General features: G+C 46.2%; 1 protein-coding gene and 1 long non-coding RNA gene across 4 annotated transcripts; one reads left to right on the top strand and one right to left on the bottom strand.

Moving 5' to 3' along the window:
• Window positions 1–634: 634 nt before the first annotated feature.
• Window positions 635–26,018, bottom strand: FAXDC2 (fatty acid hydroxylase domain containing 2). 2 transcript variants are annotated; one of them, XM_082453940.1, is made up of 9 exons: window positions 25,863–26,018; window positions 15,623–15,700; window positions 13,510–13,601; window positions 13,275–13,378; window positions 9,828–9,949; window positions 4,252–4,457; window positions 3,655–3,760; window positions 3,089–3,255; window positions 635–2,302 (listed from the first exon to the last, which is right to left on the bottom strand). In XM_082453940.1, the coding sequence occupies exons 2-9, from the start codon at window positions 15,698–15,700 to the stop codon at window positions 2,146–2,148; spliced, it is 1,032 nt and encodes a 343-aa protein (XP_082310066.1). In that variant the 5' UTR covers window positions 25,863–26,018; the 3' UTR covers window positions 635–2,145. The 2 variants fall into 2 exon arrangements, with proteins under 2 accessions (XP_082310066.1, XP_082310067.1); XM_082453941.1 differs by lacking the exon at window positions 25,863–26,018 and having other exon boundaries at window positions 15,612–15,699.
• Window positions 13,608–21,052, top strand: LOC309656964. Of its 2 annotated transcripts, XR_014261629.1 has the most exons (3): window positions 13,608–13,790; window positions 14,277–14,461; window positions 16,056–21,052. It is a non-coding gene; the product is annotated as an uncharacterized lncRNA (long non-coding RNA). The 2 variants fall into 2 exon arrangements; XR_014261630.1 differs by lacking the exon at window positions 13,608–13,790 and having other exon boundaries at window positions 14,077–14,461.
• Window positions 26,019–26,302: the final 284 nt, after the last annotated feature.

Genomic DNA, 26,302 nt, shown 5'->3' with positions numbered 1-26,302 from the left:
CCTCGTTTACTCATTCACTGACAGCTTTTTGTTTCCTGGGCCTGGCACTTGAGCGTCCCATCAGAAATGGTTTTCCAGACAATTCCACCTTGTGTCAGGTGAACAGGAACTTTAACAGCACCGATGGCCTGCAGGGGCCAAAGGTGAGGCTAGGAGACAGTGGGCAGGGCTTCTGCAGGCCACTCTGGGAAGAGGAAGACATTCATTCAACCTTACTTCCACGGCTTGCTGGGAATACTCTGAAAGAAGCCACAGAGTGTTTCCTTGTGCTGCTGTGGCGCCCAGACACCATGTGGTCATGATGCCGGAATGACTCACGTAGGGAGAGAAATACCCAAGTATCCACTGCAGTCAAAGGAGACCGGTTTGTTTTCCATGCTTTCTCCTTTCACATTCACATTTTCTGCTGCCAGTGTTGAGACCTCGACCTTTCCTTGAGGCTATTTGGTAACCAGTGTCGGGGCCAGGCCCAGCGACCTGCCTAAGAAAAAGGGTGAGAGAACGAGGCCCCTCGTCCCTCTGCGCCCCAGCAGTACCTCCAGGTCTACAGATGTCAAAAGGAGAAAGACCGCCATTCTTCCTCTTTCTCTACGCCCCTCATTCCCGACCCTCGCTCAGTGCACTGAAGAAGGACTGTTTTCCAACTGTTTGTTTATTCGTAGGACAGTTGTGGGTGCAGGTAAGCAGCTATGAGCACGTCCAGCACTGATGCACCAGGAGCGGTGCTCAAGCGAAGGGCGTGCGGTCCCGGGGAGGGGGCTGGGCCCACCCAGGCCCAAGGAGGACGCCGCCTGCTAAGCGCCTGGTCGGCCTCCTGGGCAGGTCCTCTGGGGAGCTAGGGCCCGTGGCAGGAGGTCGTCCTCTTTGATAGCTCTGCGTGGAGATGTGGCCCTATCAGATGTTAGAGTATTTTATAAAACTACAGCGGGTGGTTTTCTGGACAGAGGAGAACTGAATGTTCAGGAAAATATCAGACTTTGGAAACTATAATGGTGGCCTTGCAAATCAGAGTGTCTTCACGTTGATACCGGGAGCCACAGGGTTCCTGGCAATGTCAGAAGCAGCTGAGCGAACCCAGGGTGGGGACTGCTTCCACCTGGGCAGCTCTGTGGTTTTGTTGTAGACAATAAGGTCTCATTGGAAAAGGCATCACTGCTAAAGTCATCCTGTGAAAATGGTGCTGAAACAACTGGTTCATCATTTGAGGGGGAAATAAGGATTTTACCCTCTGGTCAGCCGTGTATTTCTTGCCTTAGTGGAGGAAGAGAGTTCTAGCTCCTTTGGTCCTGCTTCAGAGAGCCTAATAAGGGGCCTCCGTTGGGTGTCCCCAAAGGTCAGCAACTCTGACCCTACCCTCCGTGGCTTAAAGGGGGCCCCAGCTGAGCGGGGCCACAGGGTTTGGCCTTTGGTTTCCGCCTGTGGCTGAAGGTATTGGGGTTTGGTCTGCGCCTCTTTTTGGTATCTCAGTTGTAATCCCAGGAAGAGCTCCTGTGATTGGTATTTTCCTTTTCAGAGAGGGGTGATGTCCAATTGCAGTGGGGCAGAGTTGAAGTGGGGTCTTTATCACACTGCGTGTCTGTGCGTGTGTGTGTTGGGAAGCAGTGGGGACTTGATCCCAGAACCGTTGTCAGGGTGTCCTGGCCCTGGCCTAAGTAGAGAATGAGAGAGGCTTTTGGGGACAGGAAGGGGCAAAGCAGTATCTTCTGGTTCTCCCACCCCCTGGCATCAGGAGGAGCTATGGCTGGAGCCACACGGCCTCCTGCCACCTTTGTCATTCTCTGTCTTGCCAGGGCTACCAAGGAGTCATCTGGTGTCCCTCTCCCCTTCCACAGCAGAGGACCAGGGGGACCCCCCAGGAGCCCTCTCAAAGTGGCTTCTTCCCTCTGACCGGCCTCCATTCCAGGGAGCTATATTTTTTCGTTACGCCAATCCCTGGTCCCCTTTGGGATGATAGGGGCAGTTGGGGGAGCCCTGGTCCCCTCCTTGGGCCTGCTTTTCCAGGAAGCTGACCTTCCCCCTGCCCTCGTGGTTTGTCATCAGAGTGTGTGCCTGAAGGAGCAAGTTGGTAGGTACGACCAGGAGGCCTCAGGCCACCTTAGCAGACCTCTGCAGAGGGCACGGCTAGGATGGCACTCGGGCCGTGTCTTAGTCCATCTTCTTCGGGGGATCAGGGATGCTCTCGGAGAGCGGGGTGAAGCCCAGCAGGATCGTGTGTCTCTCGTAGGCCTTGGTCTTCTTAAACACAGTGTCAGTCCCGTGGAGGTGGTCCAGCACCCCCAGCACCCCATAGCACTGGTTGAACCTGGAGGAGAGAGGAGGGTGCTGGAGGCGGGCGAGCTCACGTTCGTTTCACCTGTGCCAGCCTCGCACACATTTCTGAGCCCTCCTATCCCACACCCATCCCCACCATGCTGCCCACCTGCTTCAGAGTAACCCAGGCGGTGGTGCACATATTCCTGGGGCCATTCCAGACTGAAAAGCTATGCTCTTCCTTTGAAAAGCTCTCTGTGATTTCGATGCACACAAGTCAGAACCTGCGGCAAAGCCAGCTTGTTCAGGTAGGTTCTGGGACCACCTCCATCAGAATCCCCTGGAACACTTAACTAAATGCAGATGCCAAGGCCTGCTCCCCCAGATGCTTTGATTCAGTGTATTTGGAGTGGAACCCAAGAGGGTGCATTTGAGGGAAAGCATCTCAGGTGATTCTGGTGCAGGAGTTTCCTAGACCACGCCGACGAGCCTGGCTGGAGGCTTTCAGAGGGCGCACAACTTCTGTTGAATTGCCTGCAGGAATTCTATGCATGTATGCATCTTTCTGGTAGTGCCCATGGCTTACACTAGATCGTCAAAGCGTCTAGGACCTAAATGCAGGTTAAAGACCCATAGTGGCAGGAAGATCCAATATCAGACAGAAAGAGAATGGCAAGGTGATCTGGGTCCCAGGATGGTCACCTTTGTCCCCACCTGCAGACCTCTCCCTCCACTAGACCCCCATTTAAACTGAGTCACCAGTGTCTGCTGTCAGGAGCTCTAGGAGTAAAGGTGGGGGTTACTGCCCAGAGACCCACAGTGGGGAGGGGTGCCTTACTTGAAATGGTGGTAGTCATGGAATTCAGGTGAAGGCAAGAAGGGTAGGTGGTAGCCACAGTGGGAGATGATGGTGATGATGAGGACCAAAGAAAACCAGATGGTGATGGAGGACAAGTGGGAACCCATGACTATTGGACCCACCATCGCCGGCAGCATGTTGGAGACCTGCAAGGAGAGGGCTGTTTGAAGAGGGGCCCAAGGGGATGGAGGGGACGCAGGTGGCTGTCCGGGAAGACTTCTTGACACAGATCTGGGGAAGCTGAATGAGTTTCTGGACTTGATTTGCTGGACTCCTTCAGACATGAAACTTAGGATAAGTTATTAACTGTTTGAACCTCAACTTCCTCATTAGCAAAATGAGGATTTAAACAGTTGTTGGGAGGATTAAATGAGATAACTTACATTGGGCATCTAGCATCGCCCGGCATATGCCAACGACAAATGGTAGCTGTTGAATGGGCAGAAGAAAGAGCCAGTGTGATCCCGTTCTGTGCAGGAGACTAGCTTAGGGAAGGGGGTTGGCGCCCGCTGCCCTTTCCTCTGGGGGAGCCGAGCTCTACTCACCACATGCTCAATAGGATGTGCATAGAGAGAGATCACACCAATGGGAGCTGTCCACTCGTGGTGTTTCTTGTGGATTTTCTTGTAGAGTTTTGGGTGGTGAAGGAGGCTGGGAAGAGAGTTAACAGTTGATAAATCAGCCAACCTCCCTCTCCCCCTCCCCCACCAGAACACGAGAAACCAAAGGTAGGAACTGGGGTTATATCCATGGAGCAAAGTTTCACATCCAGTGAAAACACACTGGATTGGTGCTCCGACAGCCCTGCCTTGTGAGTTCTTCTGGTGACGTTGCCTCTCTCTACCTCAGTTGTATGAGCTGTAAAATGGGGATGATGGCCAGAAAGGATTCAATTAAGGGAATGAATGGGAAACTACCCCGCCACACACAAGAACGGAGATTCCGGACACTCGTAGGTGGTCTCACACTGTCAGCTGTGGAGCGAAGAGTCGTCTCCGTGTTTACTAGTTAGCGGGAGGCTCTTGATGCCAGGTGCTGTTGGTCGCACCCCTACAACTCCGAGGAGGCCAGGTTTCACCCTCACTGGTGGGTGAACCTGGGAGAGTGAGGAGCTGGCTGGGCTCAGGAAGGAAAGCTCTCACCGGTGTGCGTAGTAGAACAGCACTTCCTCAATCAGCGTGAAGACTGCCAGCTCCAGGAGGAACCAGTGGAAGGTGGGTAGCTCTCGGCGGCAGGGGTCTCCCCGCAACTTGAGGATGGGATAGAGCCAGACCATCATGGGGAAAGAGATCACCAACTGGTTGAAGAGAACCGTGTGGATAGCCTGGCGTAGTTTCATGGGGTCCACCTGCCCGGGGGGAAGAAGGAAGAAAGGAGGTGGACGAGAGTGTGGGAAGCAGGTCTTTCCCTTCTAGGAACCAGGCTCCTCTGCGACCAGCTCTCGGGAGGCCCTCGCTCGGGGCTGGATGCTAGGAGTGATGTCTGGCTGTAGCCAGCAACCCCTGAGTGCTGCGCAGCCCAGGGGCGGAACCACCTGGTAACGCCCCGCCTTTGGAAACTCCCCTCCCCCGCCTTAGTCTCTGCCTGAAGCTGCGTGCTCCTTCCTGCTTCTGCAGCTTCCACCACTGTCCTCCCCATTTCTCTGGCCAGGCCCAACCCCACGTACTCCCGACAGGCATCTTGGGGAGCCTCCAGGGTGCTTGGAGAAGGCTCCCAGCCTCATTCCTTCTTCAGCCTTTTGGTCCCTGCTCGTCCAGAGAGCCTTGACCAGGATCAGGTGCAGAGATCAGGGTCGCCTGCCTCCTCATGTGGTCCAGCCTCACTGGACGGGAGCCGGGGAGCTGCTCTCTGGCCTCTTGTCCCACTTGCTGTGAGCAGGTCTTGCTGGTTTTCAGGGTGGGGCTGTCAGGATGAGGGGCTGCCTGCGCATTCTCCCCAGATCGCTGTGGAGAGCTGGCCCCACGTGCTCACATCCCTTTGAGCCTCAAGACTACAGCCAGCGTTTCCGTGGGAGCCAGTAACCCCTGACCCTTCCATCTGTCAGAGCCCTGGAGCTCCTGGGAGTAGCCCCATGACCACAGGTCACTTGCTGGTCCTCATGAACTGGTTTGGCATTCTCAAAGGGGATGCCCTCCTGAGAAATGTCTGCAAGCTGGAGGGTTTCTGCTCCAAGGTGAGGCCGGGTTCAGCGTGGTCCTCATACTTTAGGCCTGCCTGTTCCTCTGGCTTTTCCATGTCCTGCGCGTATTGATGGACCAGAATTCACTCTCTAAACCTTCAGTTCCATCCCACGGTGAAGCCAGGTCTGGGCAGCCTTGGTTTGAGAGCACCACAGAGGAAGCCATACACCTCTTCTGGCAACCTTGACCGGGAGGTGGGTGTGACGTATGACCGTTCATTCAGCTGACATTTATTGAGCACCCTCTATGTTTCAGGCAGTGTTCTAGGTGCTGGGAAGGAAGCAGTGAACAAAACAAAGATTCCTGCCCTCACTGAGTTTATACTCTTATCGTTTTAAATAGAATGGTCAGGGTAGGCTCCATTGAGATGGTGAGATTTGAACAAGGATGAGGGAAACAGGTATCTGGGGGAAGTGTCTTCTGGCAAAGGGAAGAGCTGGTGAAAAGGCTCTACGACAGGCCACACTCCTGGCGTACGTGGCTGGAGAAGAGTGAGGTGTGAGGTGTGAGGTGTGGAGAAGTGGGAGGGGAGGTCAAAGAGGTAGGGAGGAGCCAGTGCATATAGGGCCCCGTAGGCCACTTTGAGGACCTTGGCTTTTATTCCAAGAGAAGCGAGGGTCATCCCGAGGTTGTGAGCGGAGAAGTGACAGGATCTTACAGGGCTACTCTGGCTGCTGTGTTGGGAATAGACAGTAGGAGACCAAGAATACAAACGGGAAGACTGGAAGTGCTAAAATACGCATATGAGAGGATGGTGACTCAGACCAGGGAGGTGGCGATAGAGGTGGTGAGAAATGGTTGGGTCCTGGATCCATTTTGGAAATTGAGCCAGTAGGGTTTCCTGATAGATTGGATGTGGTGTACGAGGGAAAGAGAGTTGTCAAGGGTGACTCCAAGGCCTTTGGACTGAGGCTCCCCACTGAGACTGGGGAGGCTGTGGCTATCAAAGGCTTTGGGGGCTGGGAGATCAGGAATCCTCTTTGGTTCATGTTGGATTGGAGATGTCAAGGAGGCATTTGGATATTTAATCCTGGATCAGGAGAGAGTTCTGGGCTCGAGAGGTAAGTTGGTGAACTGTTGGCATTGAGGTGGTTGTTTAAAGTCATGACGCTGAGGGGATGAGGACGGAGAATACGACTGGGGCTGTGCCCTGGGTGTCAACATAAAGAGGCTGAGGAGGTTAGGTTGAGGAGGAACCAGAAAGGAGACTGTGAAGGGGTGAGTGGTGAGGTGTGAGGACAGAGTGGGGCCTTGGGAGCTGGTATAAGAAGCTACAACAGGATGGGGGATGAGCAACTTGTGGAAACAGTCCTGGTAGGTCTAATGAGACAGGCCTGCGACAGGAGCACTGGTGACCTTGCCCTGGACAATTGTGGTGGAGCGGTGGAGGTGAAGGCCTGATGCGAGGAGGTTTCCAGAGGAGGTGAGATGATTGTTTTGTGATTATTTTAGGAAGTGCAGGCTGAAGGATTTAGAGTTTCATGATGTCTGAACTTAGTTTCAAATGATGAAGCAAAAAATTATAGATGCATAGATATTTATATTTTTATATACAGAAAAAGCACATGTTGTAAAATGTTTAAGACTGGAGAATCTAGGTGGTATATAAATGAGTGATCAGGGTACTACTACCTTTTCAACTTCTGTATATGTGTTTTCAATTTTTCATAATTATGAAATTTTGGGAAAAGACAATGGACAGAGAGAAATCAGGAACTGTATAGACAACTCTTTAAAGAGCTTTGCTGCAAAGGGGGGCAAAAATATGAGTGGGAGTGAGTATGGGAGATGGACGCAAGGTTTTTGGTTTTGGTTTGGTTTTAAGCTGGGAAAAATGACAGCAGGTTTGTAATAAGCCAGAGAGTAAAATCCAGAAGAGGAAGAAAAAAAAGGACAAAAGAAAGAGAAGGAAGAATTGCTGGAGCAACTTGCTGGAGTAAACAAGAGGTGGTGGGTGTAGTGTGCAGACAGTGGAGGAACGGGCCGGAGTGGGAGCAGAGAGAGGCCACGGGCCGCAGCAGGTGGGCAGGCAGAGCGTGTGCGCAAGTGCTGCCCCCCGGCTGCGGTGGGGCACGGCTGTGGGAGCTGTCTTCTGCTCGAAGGCAAGGCCACCCTCTGGGAGGAGGTGACGGGAGGAGGTGTTGAGGATCTGAGGAGGGAGGAGAGGCGTGAACTAGCCATCTAATCCGGGAGAGTGGGAGGGTAACGAGTGCGGGGCGCGGGGCGGCGGGGCTGGGTGGTGGTGTCTTGTGAACGCCGTTGCATTCAGGTCCCACTTGATGACCTGTTTCTGATGTCTTAGGTCAGGGGTCAGACCTTCTTGGAATGGACCAAAGACTAAATGGCGTCTCGGGCTTCCTTCTTCCTTGTGTGACTACCTGAGGGTGCACACAGTGTAGGAGCAGATGAGACGAGCCCTGGCTCTCTTTCCAAGAACAGTCTAACCTTGAACTAGTCAGCACACCTTTCTGAACCTCAGCTTCTGCCAAATGCCACGAGACCTTCTCTGTGTGGCCCTCCATTCATTGTAGACTGTGAAGTTGATTGCGCTAGGTGATTCTCTTGAGAGCTGATGTGGCCTAGTGGTTCAGGGCACAAGCCCCAGTGTCACAAAACTTGAGTGTGAATCATGGTTCTAAGCCATGTCACAGTTCAAAGCCTCTGCTTTCTCTTCTGAATGATGAAGATGTTTACAGTACTTGGCCTTGAAGACGTAAGCATTTAGTCAGTGGTGCCTGGAAAGAATATCTCCGTGGTCTGACAGGTGAAACATTCTCAAGGAACAAGCCCTGCTTTTAACCCTTTGGCTCTGGTCCCTGCCTGCTGAGCTGCACATGGAGGAGGTCCCTGCCGTCTCAAGTGAGGGGACCTGTGAGCCAGGCCAGTAGCTCTGGTTCAAGGAAGGGACTGTTCTGAAAGCCTGGATCAAGGGCACTATTTCTCAGCCACTCTACTTTCTAGAGTGCTGGCCTGGGTAGAATTCCCTGAGAGCTGAGGTGACTCACCCAGGCACCTGGACAGATAATTAAAAATAATTATCTGGGCTTCCCTGGTGGCGCAGCGGTTAAGAATCTGCCTGCCAATGCAGGGGACACAGGTTCAAGCCCTGGTCCGGCAAGATCCCACATGCCGCGGAGCGACTAAGCCCGTGCGCCACAACTACTGAGCCTGCGCTCTAGAGCCTGCGAGCCACAAATACTGAGCCTACGAGCCGCAACTACTGAAGCCCACGCGCCTAGAGCCCATGCTCCGCAACCAGAGAAGCCACTGCAATGAGAAGCCCGCGCACCGCAACGCAGAGTAGCCCCCGCTCACCACAACTAGAGAAAGCCCATGCGCAGCAACGAAGACCCAACGCAGCCAAAAATAAAAACAAATAAATAAATAAATTTATAAAAAAAAAAAAAGGGGCTTCCCTGGTGGCGCAGTGGTTGAGAGTCTGCCTGCCAATGCAGGGGACACGGGTTCGAGCCCTGGTCTGGGAAGATCCCACATGCCGTGGAGCAACTAGGCCCGTGAGCCACAATTACTGAGCCTGCGCGTCTGGAGCTTGTGCTCCGCAACAAGAGAGGCCGCGATAGTGAGAGGCCGGCGCACCGTGATAAAGAGTGGCCCCCACTTGCCGCAACTAGAGAAAGCCCTCGCACAGAAACAAAGACCCAACACAGCCATAGATAAATAAATAATAATTAAAAAAAAAAGAAAGAAAGAAAAGAAAATGATTGTCTTGTCTGGGAAAGAAGCCAGGATGTGGTTTTGGTGGAGCTGGGGTAAAAAAAAAATCTGGGTTTAAGAATCAACTTCTTCCTTGTTGTGTAAGAAAAGGCTTCTGAGGTTGTCAGAGCACTAAGCAAGCAAGCCGGGCTCAGGGAGCAGTGAACAGTGGGGCTCACTTCCCCGGCCTGTGTACATCCAAGATGTGTGCTTGGCTTTTTCTCTCCTTCTGGGCCAGGAGTTCCTTGTCAGCAAGGTCCAGGCCTTGTTTACCATGGATGACCTACGTACTATTGGTGGTACTGAATAATCGGGAAGGAGGACCTGCTTAAAAAACAACCACCACCAACACATTCACAATTAATATGATAGTGGGGTTATCCATTGTTTCAGCAGCTGTGTCCCTCCCTCACAAGGACAGCTGTTATCTGTGTTTTCAGCATCTAATTATTGCTGTCCCTTCTCCCATGGGTAGGTGGAGACCTACCTGACATATCTGGGACTCGGTCCAGTGCTGGGCTGAGACAATCATTTCTGTTCCTAAAATGCTGACCACAGTGCCGTAGGCCAGCACAGGCAGGTAGAGAGCCAGGCCTGGGAGTCAGAAGATTAGTCTTGACTAACATTAGTCTTGGCTGGTTGGCTCTGAGATTCGGGGCATATTATTTCCTCTCTCTAACCTTCTAACCTGGGGGAGCCTTGTACAGAATCACTTGGCTCCCACTGGCCACGGTCTCTCCTGGGCCAGCCAGCAGAATTTGGAGAATGTGGCTTTAGCCCCTGCTTTCTGTGCTTTGACCAGGAGAAGCTGCAGCAACACTTACAGGGTCATTCTTGCCGACCTGAATTCGGTAGCGGGAGATGAAGTTAGGCTTTCCAGTTGTGTCAACCACCAGTAGAAGTCCACTCAAGGTCCAGAAGAACAGAATGGGCACCTGGGTGGCACCTAAGGTTGGGAAGAAGAAGGAAACCATCAGGACAACTTCAGGAGCTGGCGGCGCACGTATTCCCTGAACACATGCTCGGTGGTAACTGAGGCTGCCTTGTAGGCAGGCCCTTGCCAGGGCCTTGGTGTCTTGGTGCTCGGGGCTGGGGGCCTGCCTTCAGTCTTGGGGTGACAAACCAGCTGTGGGGAGTGGGATGGGTCACTTAAGGAGTGTCTCTATTTCTTTTCTTAGCTGTAGAACGGGGACAACAACCTTCTAGGTGGTTGGAGAAAAAAACAACACAAAATTATGTTAAGATGTATGATACACTCCAAACAGAAATGAATTTCGGTTGACATTTGGGCATCGGTGCCCACTGAACCCTTTAAGAATAACCAAGGAAGGGAGAAGCAAAGGGAGAAGCAGAGGAAGAGTTTGGTACGGTACAACTCACCACGGGCACTTGGGTTCCCCAATCCCCATGACCCTATGATGACATGCGCAGGGGTACTTCAGGCGTCCAGTGAGCATTTTCCAAAGTGGAAAACCTACCTCCCAAGGGGCTCCTTGGTTAAAACAGTCTTCACACCCTACCTTCTTGGAGAGTCAGGGTCCAGACAAGTGTGGTCACAGCTCTGAGAATTCCTGTTTGACTTTGTTAAACTCAACCTTTCTCAGGCTTTTCTTTACCCAGCACTCTGTCTTCTCAGAACATCTCAGAACAGACTGGCCATTCGTTCCTGTCTGCCCAGGACAATTTCAATATGTATCCATCACTCCAGCATCATTATTAATAACCCCTCCTTTATTCTCACAAATGTCCCATTTCGATGATAAGTCGTATGGTCCCCCCACCCATTAACCTCCGATAGAACTGATGTTCTGCAGGGTATTTTAGAAAATACCGATCAACACAAATTTAGATAGGGCTTTTTGCGCCACATCCCACTTTTCCGTGAAGTCATCCCAAGTATTTCTGTTCTCCTCCTGTGAACAAATAAGCACTTTGTCCACCCCAGCTGGCAGTTATTCAAGTGACGTTGTAGTGTTACCTAACTCTTATACTATTAACTTTATTTTCCCTTGATTTGCCGCCTCCTCTAATTTCAATATTCCAAGGAGCAAGGGTGTTTTACTTAATTCTCTGTCTCTGTATTCTTCCTCCAGTACCCTTCTTGCTCCAGCAATCACTGTGCCATGTGGCGGTTGATATCTGAAAAATACTTGGCTAGCACTGTGAGGAAATGTGATTGGCTCAAACATCCTTAGGGCACTTTGGCAGTATCTGAAGTGAGGAAAAGATCAGAGTGACAGACTAAGACAGAGACAGAGAGACAAAGACAGAAAGAGGGGAAGAAAGAAAAGACATACACACACTCATGCACATAAATGTCCATCTCAGCAATTGAAAAAAAGTACAAGAACATTTAAGTAGCCTAAATGTCCCGGATCTTAGTTCCCTGACCAGGGATTGAATCCAGGCCACGGCAGTGAAAGCACTGAGTCCTAACCACTGGAATTCCCAGAAAATGGACTAAATTGATTAGAATATTTCCACACAATGGAATAGACAGGACAGCTTACAATATTGAGCAAATCTATATCAGTTGATATGGACAGATGTCCATAATCAATTCAATGAAAAAAAAGTTAAAAAAATAGTAGATGTCGGGACTTCTCTGGTGGTGCAGCGGTTGAGAATCCACCTGCCAATGCAGGGGACACGGGTTCGAGCCCTGGTCTGGGAAGATCCCACATGCCGCGGAGCAACTAGGCCCGTGAGCCACAACTACCGAGCCTGCACTCTAGAGCCCGTGAGCCACAACTACTGTGCCCGCGTGCCACAACTACTGAAGCCCGAGCACCTAGAGCCCGTGCTCCGCAACAAGAGAAGCCACCGCAATGAGAAGCCCGCGCACCGCAACAAAGAATAGCCTCTGCTCTCCGCAACTAGAGAAAGCCCGCGTGCAGCAACAAAGATCAAAAAAAAGCAGCCAAAAATAAAATAAATAAATTTTAAAAAATGGTAGATGTCTTTTAAGTTTAACCAAATATGCAGTATACTAACAGTGGTTATTTCATGGATATGAGAGGTAGGTGATTTTCACCTTCTTTATGCTTATTTGAATTGTGTGATTTTTATGTTTAACAGTGAGCATGTATTTACTTTTATCCTCAGAAATAAGAAACTTTATTCTGAAAAAAAAAAAAGGTTAGGTTGGTGGTTGCCTAGCGGGCCACCCTTCGAGGTGCCTGCCTACGTGTCAATCCAAGGCCTCCTTGAGGAATACCGACTGAAAATCACAAGAGGTGATCTTGAACTTTTTTCCAGTTCTAACATTTCAAATGGCAAATATTTTTTCTCTCTGGTATTTGCTTATCAGTGGTGATAGGTGGTTTTCCCATCATCGTAACAGAAACATATAAAATGTTTCCCACCACTCTCCCCATGTATATTTGCAATCTGCATTGTTCTTTTCAATGAGTGCTTAAGATTCCATTAACCTGTCATGTTTAATATCCAGCCCATTTTCAGAGTTCTCTTCCTAGAAGAAAACAATTATCAGAAACATTTTATTTCTATGTTTGCTTTGTGACAGCTGACACTTCTTTAATCTCCCATTCTAGACTGTGACAAAGTTTTTTTGGTTGAGGTTTGTTTGTTTTGTAATTATTAATTTTCTTCCAGTCAAACGGAGACATAGTTTTTTAATAGGGTAGACATTTTACCCTAATACTTTATCTTAAATACCTCTATATCCTACAAATGAGTTTGGCACAGAATAATTTAATAAATATTATGTGAGTGAATGAATGTATGACGGAGGACAGTCACTATTGTAGATAATGCTGGCATAAATATCTATGTTAAAATAGGTTTTTTCTTCTACTATGTTTTGAGCTTGCTTTCAGGCTTTGGCACTGTCAGTAAATACATTTTGAGTGAACACTTGCTGTTAAGGCCCAAGAGGTAGCTAGATTGCACCAGGTCCAAGGACACAGCCTCACATGAGACAGAACAGCCCTTTGCCCTTGTGGACCTGACATCTAGAAGCAGGATTACTGTTCTCACAAGCATTCATTTTCACACAAACTATTTCTTTTTTTATTTTTCTATTTGGGGGGATGGAGGAGGTGTCTCAGCTTCTTTTCTTAGATATCCTTAAACATCCATTCCAGATTAACCCCCAAATTTAGCACTCTGGGGTTACCACTGCCTTAAACTTTAAGTCCTCATTCCTTAGAGGAATAAACTGAGAAGTCCCAAAGTAGAGAACAAAAGAAAAAGAATTAAGCTATAACCATGTACCCAAACCCTAAGTGCTGGTGGTCTGGGAATCTCACCTAGAATGTAGAGGAGCCACTCCTTCCCTTCGAATGTAGACAGCAGCCTCTCCCACTGGGCTTGCCAGAAGTAGCCAGAAGCACCCCAAAATCTCTGAAGATGCCTTGAAAGAAAACTCATTCATGTTTGTGGGTGAAGACTGGTGGGTGGACAGCTCCTAAATCCATGCTCTGCCCACAGACCGCCACCGCACGGCCCCCAGCTCCCGAATTAGAGCTGGCCGAGAAGACTCACCATGTGACTGAGTTCCAGAGGGCCACAAGCAAGAGAAGGCCAGAGCCCAGGATGAAAGCCGTCCTCCTCATGGAGCCCCAGATGTGTCCCTCCTAGGGGAGGACAAGAAAGCGTCAGGTCCCAACAAGCCTCCTGCCTTCACACGCAGCTCACTGCTGAAGCCCGGCAGGAGTGAGGTGCCATGAGGATCTCAATCGTGCCACCATGGCACATCTGCTGACCTTTTCCCAACTTCCGTGGAAGGCTCTCCCTTATCAAGAGCTCTCAGGCTGTGTGCAGAGGTGAGTGTGAAAGTTAGAGCTTAAGGTTGGGGGAGGGAAGAGAGCAAACCTGATCCGGAGAAGCTAGCACGCAATTTCGTCACCCAGAGAAGGACAGGTGAGCCTTCCAAGAGCTGTGGGATTTCATGACCAGTCTTCTTGTTGAACAGAGATGCAGATTATTTGTACATTGGAATCACCTGGGAGCTTTCAAAAAATCCCAATATCTGGGTTACTCCCCAGCCCGATTACATAAGAGTCTCTGCGGGGGCAGGGGAGGTGGGGCTGGGCCTCCCTGTCTTTTAAAGGTCCCCAGCTAATTCCAATGGACAGGCAAAGCTGGGATGGCCAGCACAGAAGGATCTGCAGAATCCCTGATGAGGCCACAGGGACTTCAACTGTGTTCCTGAGCCAGGCCTATTTTCCCATGCCCATCACCCTTTTGCCCTTGAAGAAGAGAGTAAATAAACATATTTTCTGACTTGTAATATGTCCTCTGCCTTCCAGAGATATTAGTCTGGGCTGCCAGCTGAACGGGACAATGATGGCTTCTAGGGGCAAAGAACAGACCACTGGCCATCACTGGGCAGTCCTTACATGTTCTCCTCCAAAAGCCTAAAACAGTGGTCATTGCGAGCTCAATGGTCAACCAGCAGGTCCCAGACTTGCAGAAGGAAAACCCTGGCTGCCAGGTGTGTCACCAGTTTCTATAGTACCTTGGGCAGGAATGACAAATGTCCATTACAGCCTATGTTTCTAAGCCCAGATGCAGTCTGCTCATATTCTTTCACAGGAGAGGATTGGAGGTGGTGGTCCCTATAGGTGTGTGCAGTTAGTGAACCAGGTCACATACACTATTGTAGGGGAAGCTGATCTAACAGGGGGCCATGTTTTAATCCAGCCTTTGGAGATCTAAAGGAGCAGACCGTTTTGACTGACTCATTCAGAGCAACCTGAATCTGCACTGACTCTTTTCTTCTCTGATTACCCCATCCCACTTTTGATCAGAAGACCAAAAAGAAGTTAGTAAGTCATTTTCCATGGCTAGTGAAATGTTTTTAAAGGTCTAGTACTCCTCGGGTCCTGAGGTTTGAAAAATGACCTTCTCTCTCTCTGAGCTCTGAAAATGACCTTCTGTTTCTTTCTCTCTCTCTCTCTCTCTCTCTCTGTCTCTCCCCGTTAAGGGCTGGATTGCCAAGACCACAGAAACTTGTTCTTTTACACAGGCTGTTCAAAGGTCACCCCCAAATTTGCCGGACAGTTCATCTTGGGCTTTTGCAATTATTCCTTTTTTAGGATTCAAAGGACCCTTTTCATGAGCTTTCCAGATTCACTAGGAATTTTTCAATTGAGTTTAATCAAATCAAGTCAAGTCAAATTTAAAACCTCAATTTCACATATAAGATTAGATGTGTTTTCAGGGATCGTGGTGTTTTCTCTGTCTAGCAGCCTGAGGGCCAGGTAAATAGACAGGGCAAAGGTCTCTGTGAAGGGCAGGAACATGCAGCACGGAAGTTATCTGGGGTCAACAGCTGGTTCCCACCCCCAGTTCCCAGCCCCCAGTGGGCCTCTCTTGTCCCCAGAGCAGCTGTAGAAAGGGGTGGTTCCAAAGGCCTGAGCCTGGGGCACTCTAAGGGCCAAGAGACCTTGGTGGGACAGCTACGGGGCTCTTCAGCTACCTTCATGCGGGCAAAGGGGCTGGAGTTATAAGCAGGCAGCTGGAATCAAGTGATTCTGCTCAGCTACTGAAGCGAGCACTTCACTAATGTGTCAGCTATCCCGAAACCTTGTGGGGGTGTTGTCAGTTATGCCGCAGGCGCAGATGTGGAAAGGGTCACTGGCCGCATTCTCACCAGTCTGGTGGGTGAGGTGCTCGCGTGCACCTGCTTTTGCTTCTCATTGTGTGGCACACTTCCAGCTTCTCCCTTCATCTGGAATAAAAAAACACAGGTGAGCCTGGATGTCATTTTCACATGCAACCAAGGCAGTAAGGAATAGAGGGAGTCGAGGTGAATGGCCAGCAGTGGTTTTTAATGCTGGCAACTCATTAAAATCACCTGAGAGTTACAAAAAAAAAAAAAAAAAAAAACAAAAACCACCAAAAAAACCCCTGGCAGACAAACTGATTCTAAAATTTACATGGAGAAACAAATAAGCAAGAATAGCCAGGAATACAGCAGAAGAGTAGAGGAGGGGCAGGCACAAGGGATACTAGGTCTAGCAACTCTTAAAACACATTATAAGGCTTTTTAAAAAACTTAATTATGTTCTTCTTATTTCTTCAAGGTATTAAAGAGTTGTTCCTGTGAGATAAAAGAATATCAATGGACTCTTAACCAGGACTTAAACAGTAGGTCTAACTTGAGCTGGTTCAATTTTGTATTCTTTGTTATTACTTGTCAGTTTAAAAACAACAACCAAGGTTTTTCTGAAACCAGTCAACAATTCTATGGCCAAGTAAATGGATAGGAATGCCGTGCATGAAGCTCCTTCTAAAATGCAGTCAAACAAGAACTGGCTAGAAGGAGAATAATTAGGAATGCGTCTGAGATCTCCATTTGAAACTATGACAGGATAAATCTTTCTGGAAGTCTTAATAAAACCAATATTTAATAAGTGGAGAAATTAAGGTTTGATCATTTTTATTTTCTAATGTGATGTTGCAGAATTTTCCTGGTTATATAAAGATAATGATCAAATGAAAAATAAAAGTTATTTTAAGGAATCCAAATAGTAGTTATTAGACAACTGAATAAAAATTCTGACATCAAAAGGAGGTGAACACAGATTAAAAACCAATTGCATCTCTACTTAGCAAAATGAAACAAAAAGGATAAAAAATGGCATTGTCCATAATATATGCTGAATGAGATATTTTTGGCCATGTAAACATATTTTTTTAAATATCTTTATTGGAGTATAATTGCTTTACAGTGTTGCGTTAGTTTCTGCTGTATAACAAAGTGAATCAGCTATATGCATACGTATATCCCCATATCCCCTCCCTCTTGTGTCTCCCTCCCACCCTCCCTATCCCACCCCTCTAGGTGGTCACAAAACACCGAGCTGATCTCCCTGTGCTATGCGGCTGCTTCCCACTAGCTATCTATTTTACATTTGGTAGTGTATATATGTCCATGCCACTCTGTCACTTTGTCCCAGCTTACCCTTCCCCCTCCCCGTGTCCTCAAGTCCATTCTCTACTTCTGTGTCTTTATTCCTGTCCTGACCTTAGGTTCATCAGAACCATTGTTTTTTTTTTTTTAGATTCCATATATATGTGTTAGCATACGGTATTTGTTTTTCTCTTTCTGACTTACTTCACTCTGTATGACCGACTCTAGGTCCATCCACCTCACTACAAATAACTGAATTTCGTTTCTTTTTATGGCCATGTAAACATATTAAGTGTGCTTTTCCCTGCTTTTATTTTTATGCATCACAAGTCAATGCATACAGAGATAAACTTTTTTGACTTAAAAAATAAAAACCTTTATTCTAAAGATTATACAATACTTTGGTCCTAGAGTTTTGATCTAAGTTTTGAGGATGATATTCCTTTTACTACAAGCTAGTTCTATACTGTCAAAAACATCTACAAAAGTATATCTGCCACACTTACACACAAACTGTACAGAACTATAAAATCTGGCAAGGTAGAAACTTTCTGGAATCTTCCAGTGTATTTTCAAGGTACAGCAAGCCAAAAGAAAGCATTGTAGACAAGTATACATGCTGACTCAGGCAGTGTTTCCAAGGTAACTCTAGTGTAACACATTCATATACATATACACCCAGGGAATATTTCAGAAGCATCAGTTCTTTACACCTTACACTTGATCACGGATGTGGGTACGTCTCTGACAGTTCATCCTGTTCTTGTGCCAGCACCACCTGACTGACCCTGCGGTGGCTCCATAGTGAGGTCAAGGCCAGTGCCATCTGCTGTTTCTTTTTGTTGTTGTTGCTGTTGGTGTGTTTCTTGAAGAGACATAGCCTCTTGGTTTTGTGGTGTTGTTAGGGTTGAAATGCTATTCATTGTGTCTTCCATTTGTTGCATTTGAACATCCGGTGTTTCAAACCGGTGTTCAAATTGTCCTTCAAGGCAGAAGTCTTTGTCCATGTTCATACTCCTCAATGTAGCATCCAAAGATCTGACTACACCGGCCAGACTTGCCTTTGCTTACTGCTACTGCACTTTGGTCTCCAGCTGCCACAGCATTTACCCTAGGCTTTATTCTCACAAAATTAAGTGCTAAGTTTTTCTGATGGTTTGTGTCTTTGGCGTGTGTTCTTATGACTTCTCTGTGCCAATCTGAATGACCTTTTAGATCTTGGCCTTTTTCAGTCTCTTCTTTATCACATGTCTTGGCATTTCTATTAAGTGTTTTGCAACAAACTTTGTGTTTCTCCATATTTGAAATAAGGCCATGACTTCTCTGTGAAGGTGACAGCCTGGGACGGTGGCTGGGTTTGGCGGGAGGGTGCTTGGGGATTGCACTTACCCTGAGTTGCTGCCCAGCTTGACTTGGTTGACTGTCCCCCTACTTGTCTTACCATAAAGTTTTTTTTTAAATAAATTTATTTATTTATTTATTTATTTTATTTTTGGCTGCATTGGGTCTTTGTTGCTACACGCGGGCTTTCTCTAGTTGCGGTGAGTGGGGGCTACTCTTTGTTGCCATGCGTGGGCTTCTCATTGCGGTGGCTTCTCTTGTTGCGGAGCACGGGCTCTAGGTGCACGGGCTTCAGTAGTTGTGGCACGCGGGCTCAGTAGTTGTGGCTCACGGGCTCTAGAGTGCAGGCTCAGTAGCTGTGGCACATTCCTTTTTATTGACAAATAACATTGTCATATGGATATATCATATTTTGTTTACCCATGCCTCTGTTGATGGACATTTGGGTTGTTGCCACTTTGTGGCTGTTATGAATAATGCTATGAACAACTTTGCATAAGTTTTTGTGTAGACACGTTTTTATTTCTCCTGGATATATGCCTAGGAATGTAATTGCTGGGTCGTATAGTAACTATATTTAACTTTTTGAGGAATGTTAAGTGGTTACACCATTTTACATTCCCAACAGTAGTAATGTATGAGGGTTCCAATTTCTCTACATCCTCACCAACACTTATTATTGTTGCTATCGAATAGTGTCATAACCTGGCTGAAGAGGAGCATTACAGATCATCGTCCTGCCATGTGACAAGGGTGAAGGAACCTAGAGAAAGGAGGCCAGGTGAGTTTATAGATGGCAGAGCCAGGATCAGGCCCAACTTCCAATATCTCTAAGGATGTTTTATTCTTTTGTGGATGATTATGCTTGGTTTTATTATTCTAGATGCATTTTTACCAGCTTTGACTTTAGGAGATACAGCTTCCCCTTGACCCTCATTTCTTACAGAATACTTAGGCTGGAGAAGGGAAGAGAGGAATGGTGACGTATAAAGTGCCTCCAGGGGTTTGAGAAGTTAGGACAGCAGAGGGAGGTGATAAGCTGCTCACCAGCTCTACTGTGAATCACATCACAGCAGAAGGGAGGCAGTCAGCTCAGAGGAAAAGCCTGTCAGGGAGAAATACTGGGAGGTTTGATTCCCAGTCAGGGAGATAGCATCTGATTTAAGAAAAGGCACCTGAATGTTTGGTGCAGTGTCAGCCCCGTCTCTACCTGGAGGCAGGGGAATGGATTTCAGCCACACTATAGCCCCCCCGAGCCCCACCCCACCAGGCCTACGTCTTTGTCACCTCCGCTCCCTCCTCCAGCACCCTCTGTTGCCTGGCCAGCAGCAGGAGAACCTGCTGTAGCTCGGAGGTGTGGAGCTCCACCTTGTGCTGAGTTCTCAAAAAAAAAGAAAAAAGAACACACAACAGAAGAGAAGGAATAAAGTGAAGCTGCAGGCATTCACTCCCTGTTCTGACCCAGGAGGGCAGTCAGGATTCCTTTGCTTACCTGAGTGTTAGGGGTGCACTATAGTCATATTCTGTACCGCCTGAGGCTTCCAGAGGAGAACTGCACAAGCGTTTCAGGATGACAAGTCTCAGCCCCAAACTATGGTAAATGGCCCTGCCCCACATCGGGGACAACAGATGTTACCCAGTAACCTGAATTTATAAGGATTCCCAAGAATTATCCTTTTTAAAAAATTTTTTAAATTGTATATTGGAGTATAGTTGATTTACAGTGTTGTGTTAGTTTCAGGTGTACAGCAAAGTGAATCAGTTATACATATACATACATCCACTCTTTTTTAGATCTTTTCCCATATAGGCCATTACAGAGTATTGAGTAGAGTTTACTGTGGTATACAGTAGGTCCTTAAGAATTCTCCTTTAGATAGTGATTTTCTCCACCTTCATTGTGCTGAGCAATTCCTATTGGCCCAATTCCCAAGTTTGGCCCACATCCTCAAGATGGATACGGGCCCAGTCATGAAGTTGCCTTTCACACAGTGGTAGAATTCTGGGATGAAGCAGGTCATTTTCAATCTGGCAGTTTGCCTTCGGACTGGATTCCCAGAAAGCACAGATCTTTAAGTACCTAGTTGTGCTAGGTACTTTGGGGGCTAAGCCTGTAAAGTGTCTTAATGACAAGGAACCAAATATTAAAGGAAACGCCTCAAGTTGGGAACGACTTGGAGATCTTAATGTCTACAAACCATGTGCAGAAAGGTAAAACCTTCACATCACCATGGATTTCCCTCCTCAGTGCTTGTTAGGAAGTGTGAAAGGCTCTGTGGACCCTGTCGAGATAGCCATCCTGTTTGGGATGGAAGCTGAGGGGATTTTTGGTTTGTTTCTTTGTTTGCCTGTTTGTTTCTTTAGCTACCAGGACTCTTTCTGCCATGCCATGCCACAGGAACTTCACTTACAAGTCAAAGTCTCATCTAGATTTTCCCCAATGTCTTATCATCACCGTTATCTTTGCCAAGAGCTTGCAAAGCTAAAAAGACACGGTCTTTGACCTTTTGAAGCTCATCTATTCCTTCCAGGAACATTTACGAAGAACTTACTATGTACAAGGATTCCTGGAGGTGCAAACTCTCAGTCTAGGTACATGAACCCATCATTTCAAAAATCCATATGAAAAGTGCTAGCCTAAGTTCTGGTCCAGAGCTAAGAAAACACTGAGTAGGGCAGGAGATCTAGCATGCCCAAGAAATCTTTAAAGGAGCACAGTGCCCAGGCTTTCTTGTGGTCTCCAACCTTACAACCAAGCCTTTTCCTCCTAAATTGCATTTTAGCTTATCCAAGGAATGCTGGGTTTTAGTTATATCGTACTTTTTTTTTTTTTTAAATCAAGATAGATGTAAGAATCTGCCACATGAATATCAAAACTGCCATCGAATATATTCCTTACCCCATTATTTAGTTCCCCAAATGAAGTAGTGCACTTTTTATGAGAATACAGCTGATAAATTCTTATAAAGAAATTAGTGCACAGGAGTTTTCCTCTTTGGGAGCAAACTTGTGGTTGCTAAGGGAGAGGAGGATGGGGGAGGGATGGATTGGGAGTTTGGGGTTAACAGATGCAAATTAATATATATAGAGAGAATGGATAAACAACAAGGTCCTACTGTATAGCACAGGGAACTATATTCAATATTCTATGATAAACCATAATGGAAAAGAATATAAAAGAAGGAATGTATATATATGTATAATTGAATCACTTTGCTGTACAGCAGAAATTAACACAACATTGTAAATCAACTATACTTCAACTAAAAAAATTAATTTTTTTTTTTTTTAAAAGAAGTTCTCCTCTTTGGAAGAAGTGGTATGCTTACTTGTGGAATGCAAAAAGGCAATCCATTTTGGTCCTTCTCACCCCTTTTTGCTTTGGCTGCCTGTAAGTTCAGAGTTAAATTTAATGCTCAATTACACTTCTTGGGATTTTTTTCCTTTTATATAATCCAGCATATAAAAAATGATGTGTGTCCAAGGATGTTCATTGTGACATTGTTTTTAATGACTAAAAATTGGAAACACCTTGAATTCCATCAATAAAGTTTGGTTAAATAATTATAGTACATCTAGTATGAACTATTCTGTAGCCATTAAAGGAATAAGGCAGCCCTATGTGTACTTTCCAGAACTCTTAGGTGAAAAAGTGATGTGTGGAACATGTGTGTGTGTGCTGTTCATGTATACATAGAATATTAAACTATTGCTGGAAGAATATATAAGAAATTGGTTACAGTGGTAGCTTCTGGTGAGGTGAATTCGGTGGCTGGGGGACAAGGCAGAAGGAAGGCTATCTTTTTACCATGTGCCTTATTTTTTGCCTTTTGAATTTTGTACCATGAGTATATTTTACCTATTCAGAAAATTACAGAAATATTAAAAATTTTAAATGAATTCAGTGCTCATTCATAGGGAATATTTTATTGAAGATTCACAGAGTAATTCATTTTTACTTTACTCTTCGTCATATTAATTGCAGTTCCTTAAGGGCTTTGAGAAATCTTTGTCTCCCCTGAAATTTTATGCTGATTTTTCCATGTTCATTTTTCATATTCATAGCATTCATTAGATTATTAAAGGTAACTATGACAAGGACCAGTGCCCTGCTTATTCTTCTTCCTCTTTTTTTTTTTTTTTTTGGTAATGATTTTACATGGTCCAAAAGCAAAGCAATAGCAGTAAAGCACCTGGTTCTTTTCTCTACAGATCACTGGCGGCCCCCCCGCCACATCAAAACAGTATAAAAGGTATTTATTGAGTGCCTGATGGGTTCTAATCAGTTTTTATTTTTCTGCAGCTGTTCTACTGCATATATCCTTTTATTGGAAGCTATCTCAAACCCTTCTGAGATGGAGGCTGGATGTAAAGTATTAACTAGGTATTAAAATTAAACACCTAAGTGAGACTAGGATGGCTGTCAGTACAATAAGACCCTGGGAGGTGGCGGCTCTGTTGACTCCACAGGCAGGGTGCTGATGCCTCAGAGAAACTGTTTTGCTGAGACTGAGTGATTAGGGGCTGATACATAAGCTTAACCTTGGAACATCAGCCTTCTGGTCAAAGGGAAAGTGACTCTTTATCTTTTGGTGGTAAGAAGGCCCTTTGGCTGCAGGAGTCATAGCATTTATCTGTTGACATCTGACTTCATTAGAAGCAATGAAACATTTCCTGATATGCCATTTTTCTTCGGCTAAGCCAGTAGGCCCATATGCTATTTCCTGAGATATTTGTCTAGGTAGCTGACTCCTCTACGCTACACAACCATATCATTCTTCTGAATATTTTATGACAAAGCAGCTTGTTTTCTGTGCCTCTCTACATCTGTAGACTTGCTTTCAGTTTTAACTGAACAGTGTCAGTCAGAAAGGTTCCAGGGGGGACCTCAAACATGGTGGGCTGATGTGTATTCACCCAAAGAATTTCCTTGACATTGTTTGCCAGTGGTATTGTTCAAGTTAGAAATTTTGGCAAACAAAATCAACAACAACAATTATTAAATATTTACTATGTTAAGGTACTATAATAATTACATTTTTATGGTACCTCCTCTCTTTTTCTCTACCTTTTGAAGTCTCCCATCTAAGAACTAGAAGTTGTCTTAAGCTCATCTATTCTGATGCCCCCATGTTCCATTTGAAGAAATGGAGGCATAGAAATCTTCATTATTCAGCTTCAAATGACAGGTATTTAGTGGCAGAACTTGAATTCAGTGCTCATGATACCGATTAAGTCTGCGAAAGGTATAGAATGTGCTGATGTCGGTGAATGCAGGGTGGGCATTTGGATTGTAAAAGGACACAAAGGAATGAGATCAGCCTCTATTAGCCACAAATAATGGAGTAGATATTGTGTGTGTGTATGCTTTTTTTTTTTTAATACAAAAGGTAAAATAGAGCATGGTTTTTCTAAGATAATAATCATTCTTTCAAGAAATATTTATTGTGTGCCAGATACAAGGCTAGTTACAGATGATACAAACATGAATAAGACATGCTCCTTGGTCCTATTTAATAATGTAATAGTATATAACTTTGATTTTCCAAGTGAGAAAGTATGTAGGAGGCGGATATGAAATAACATTTATGATGAGAATGCATTCAGAGAGAGAAAGAAATTAAATGCACTAAAAGTAAATATTCTAATACTTAATAACAATGAATTGATTCTCCCTTAAAGGGATTTCGATAGATATTAGAAGATTATCCAAATTAGATACTTTTTAGTGTGGTTGTTGTGAAAGCAGATGATTCTGACTGTTTTGAAAGCAATGATTTATTGCAGAATCCCCAATCTAGGTAAGTGGCACAGTGAGGCTATAGTACATGTTCACAACCTAAAAAAATCTGAAGACAGGGCAGGGGAATGGGATGAGGGTGGGAGAAGTAGACAGTTTAATTTTAATTTTTATTTGTCTGCAGCCTGATTCTTTCAGATTCTAGCTTCCTGGATATTCTGCACGGTTGAGGAAGGTTCCCATTTTATAGGTACAAGATATATTATCTTTATGTGAATGTGCATGGTTTATTCATAAATATCTCATGAAATTATCAGAAAAAAAAAAAAAAAAAAAAAAAAAAAAAAGACCTGATGGACCATCTGGTCTACCCCTTCCATTTTTTTATAGCTAAAGAGATAGGCTTAGATAGCAGAACTGACTTGTTCCAAACTCCACACAGTTTCTGGCAAAATCCAGGCTTCCTAACACTTTGCCTGGTGACACATGTGTTTTCAGAAGAGCATAAATTCTATTTCATATGGGAGAGGGCTACTCTCCTGAGGACTGAAACTCCCATTACTTCAGCCTCTGTTCTCAGGCTGTTTGTATTCTTGGGAAAAGCTGAACAGTCTGCCTCTAGCTTAAAGCCTCTGATGAAGAGGGTTTCGAGGAGCTGCTATGACCAAGGTCTGTACGTACGTGAGACTTTTACAGAGGGGAAAGATATTCATTCAAGAAGGTAAAATGCATGAAGGAAAAGGTTGAATTTTGAGACAAAAAGTACTCCCTTTGGACAGTTTTAGCAATGCTCCCTTCACTGCTTTTGCCTTGGGTACTTATACCCTTTATGATTTACTGCGCCACTTGACTGCATGCCCGTGAGGCTGAAAGCCTGCCTATTTTGTTTACTATGAGATCCACAGTACCAAACACAAACCTGGCATGTAGCAGATACTCAGGAAATATTTGTTGAATAAACGAAAGAAGGAGAAAAGAATTAAAAGCCTTATTTTTTGCCCTCAGAATGTGTCCAACATTTGCTCTTGAACGTTTCAGCACCTTTTCCTATACTACACACTTACCTTTCTAAGGTCAGAAGCTAATGCTCAGAGCATTTGTTTTACCAAATTGAATTGAATCTTTATATCCCAACCAGAGAAAGTTAGATGGAATTGCATATGAAACTGAAGCACCCTACAAGTCTCTTATCTTGTCTTGCTTGCCTTATGCCCCAAAAGACCCGTATAGCATCCTGAAAACCAGTGGCCCATTGTTCACACCCACCTACACACACTGTATTCCTCTCCCTCGGTAACCTCTGTGGGAATCCTTCCTGAGCTACTACCAGGACATCAGCAAGTCTGAAAGTGGAGCATCTGTTGATAAATCCCGGTATGTCGATCAAAGCAGCTTTGACATGGTTGTCCACCATCTAGTCCCCACATCGACCTGGGGCCTTTGCAATTTTAAGACTGTTGTAATTGGCCCCATCCCTTCCAGGTGAGCCTGGCAGGTTAGCGAGGAGAAGCAATTCAACCACAGTTGCTTCCTGGCAGTCTTTTTCCAGTAGGGTTTTCGAGTTCTGATTTGGGATTTTCTCTTTCATGTGGTTTTGAAGCCAAAGCCAGTCCGTTTGACAGAATTACCTGTCAATTGCTAGAAAAACAAGACTACGGAGGAGGTAGATTGTACAAACATGGGCAGAGGACGCAGACATTAGTGAGACAGGAAGGGACTCTGTGTACTAAGAAAACATCCCTGGACATTGTTCAGAGGCAGATCTCACCTGCCCTGTAAGTGGAGAGGACAGAGAGGTGGCAGAGGTGAGAAGGGTATGCTTTGCCTTTCTTTAAGTGAACTTGGACGCGTCCTGACCTTGGCGACCAGCTTCCCTGCCCTGCAGCTCCCGCTCACCTCTGCAGTGGGCTGTCTCCCAGCTCCTCCAAGGTCCTGGCACAGCTCAAGCCCGCTTTCTCCTCCTTCAGCCCCGACGTTGGCAGCTGCTGTCGCCGTGCTGCCGCCTCACCCTGTTATTACTCGGTAGGCTGGGAGGCTGGCCAAGGTGATCATGTTACAGAGCAGCCGACTGGCTCTGGCCAGGCACGTGACGGGAGAAAGAATTTGGGTCTGTTTTGACGAGAGACAAAAGCGCCCTTCTTGCCAAAGGACATCTACTGAAAGCTGAGAGGAAATGCGCAGTTCAAGCCAGAGCTGGAAAAAGCACATTTGGCTGACCTCTGGGCTTGTTTTTCTTCTTTTTAAAAACTTCCTGCATCTTCCTCAACTTAAGAAAATGTCGCTGTCCCCTAGGAGGCAGTTTCGATAAGAGGCATGGGTGTCAGATCATGTTGAAG

Source organism: Balaenoptera physalus (genome assembly GCF_965194825.1).
Source record: "Balaenoptera physalus genome assembly, chromosome: 3".
NCBI classification, from domain to species: domain Eukaryota; kingdom Metazoa; phylum Chordata; class Mammalia; order Artiodactyla; family Balaenopteridae; genus Balaenoptera; species Balaenoptera physalus.
Note: the sequence above shows the minus strand (reverse complement) of the source record. Positions and strands in the feature narration are given on the sequence as shown.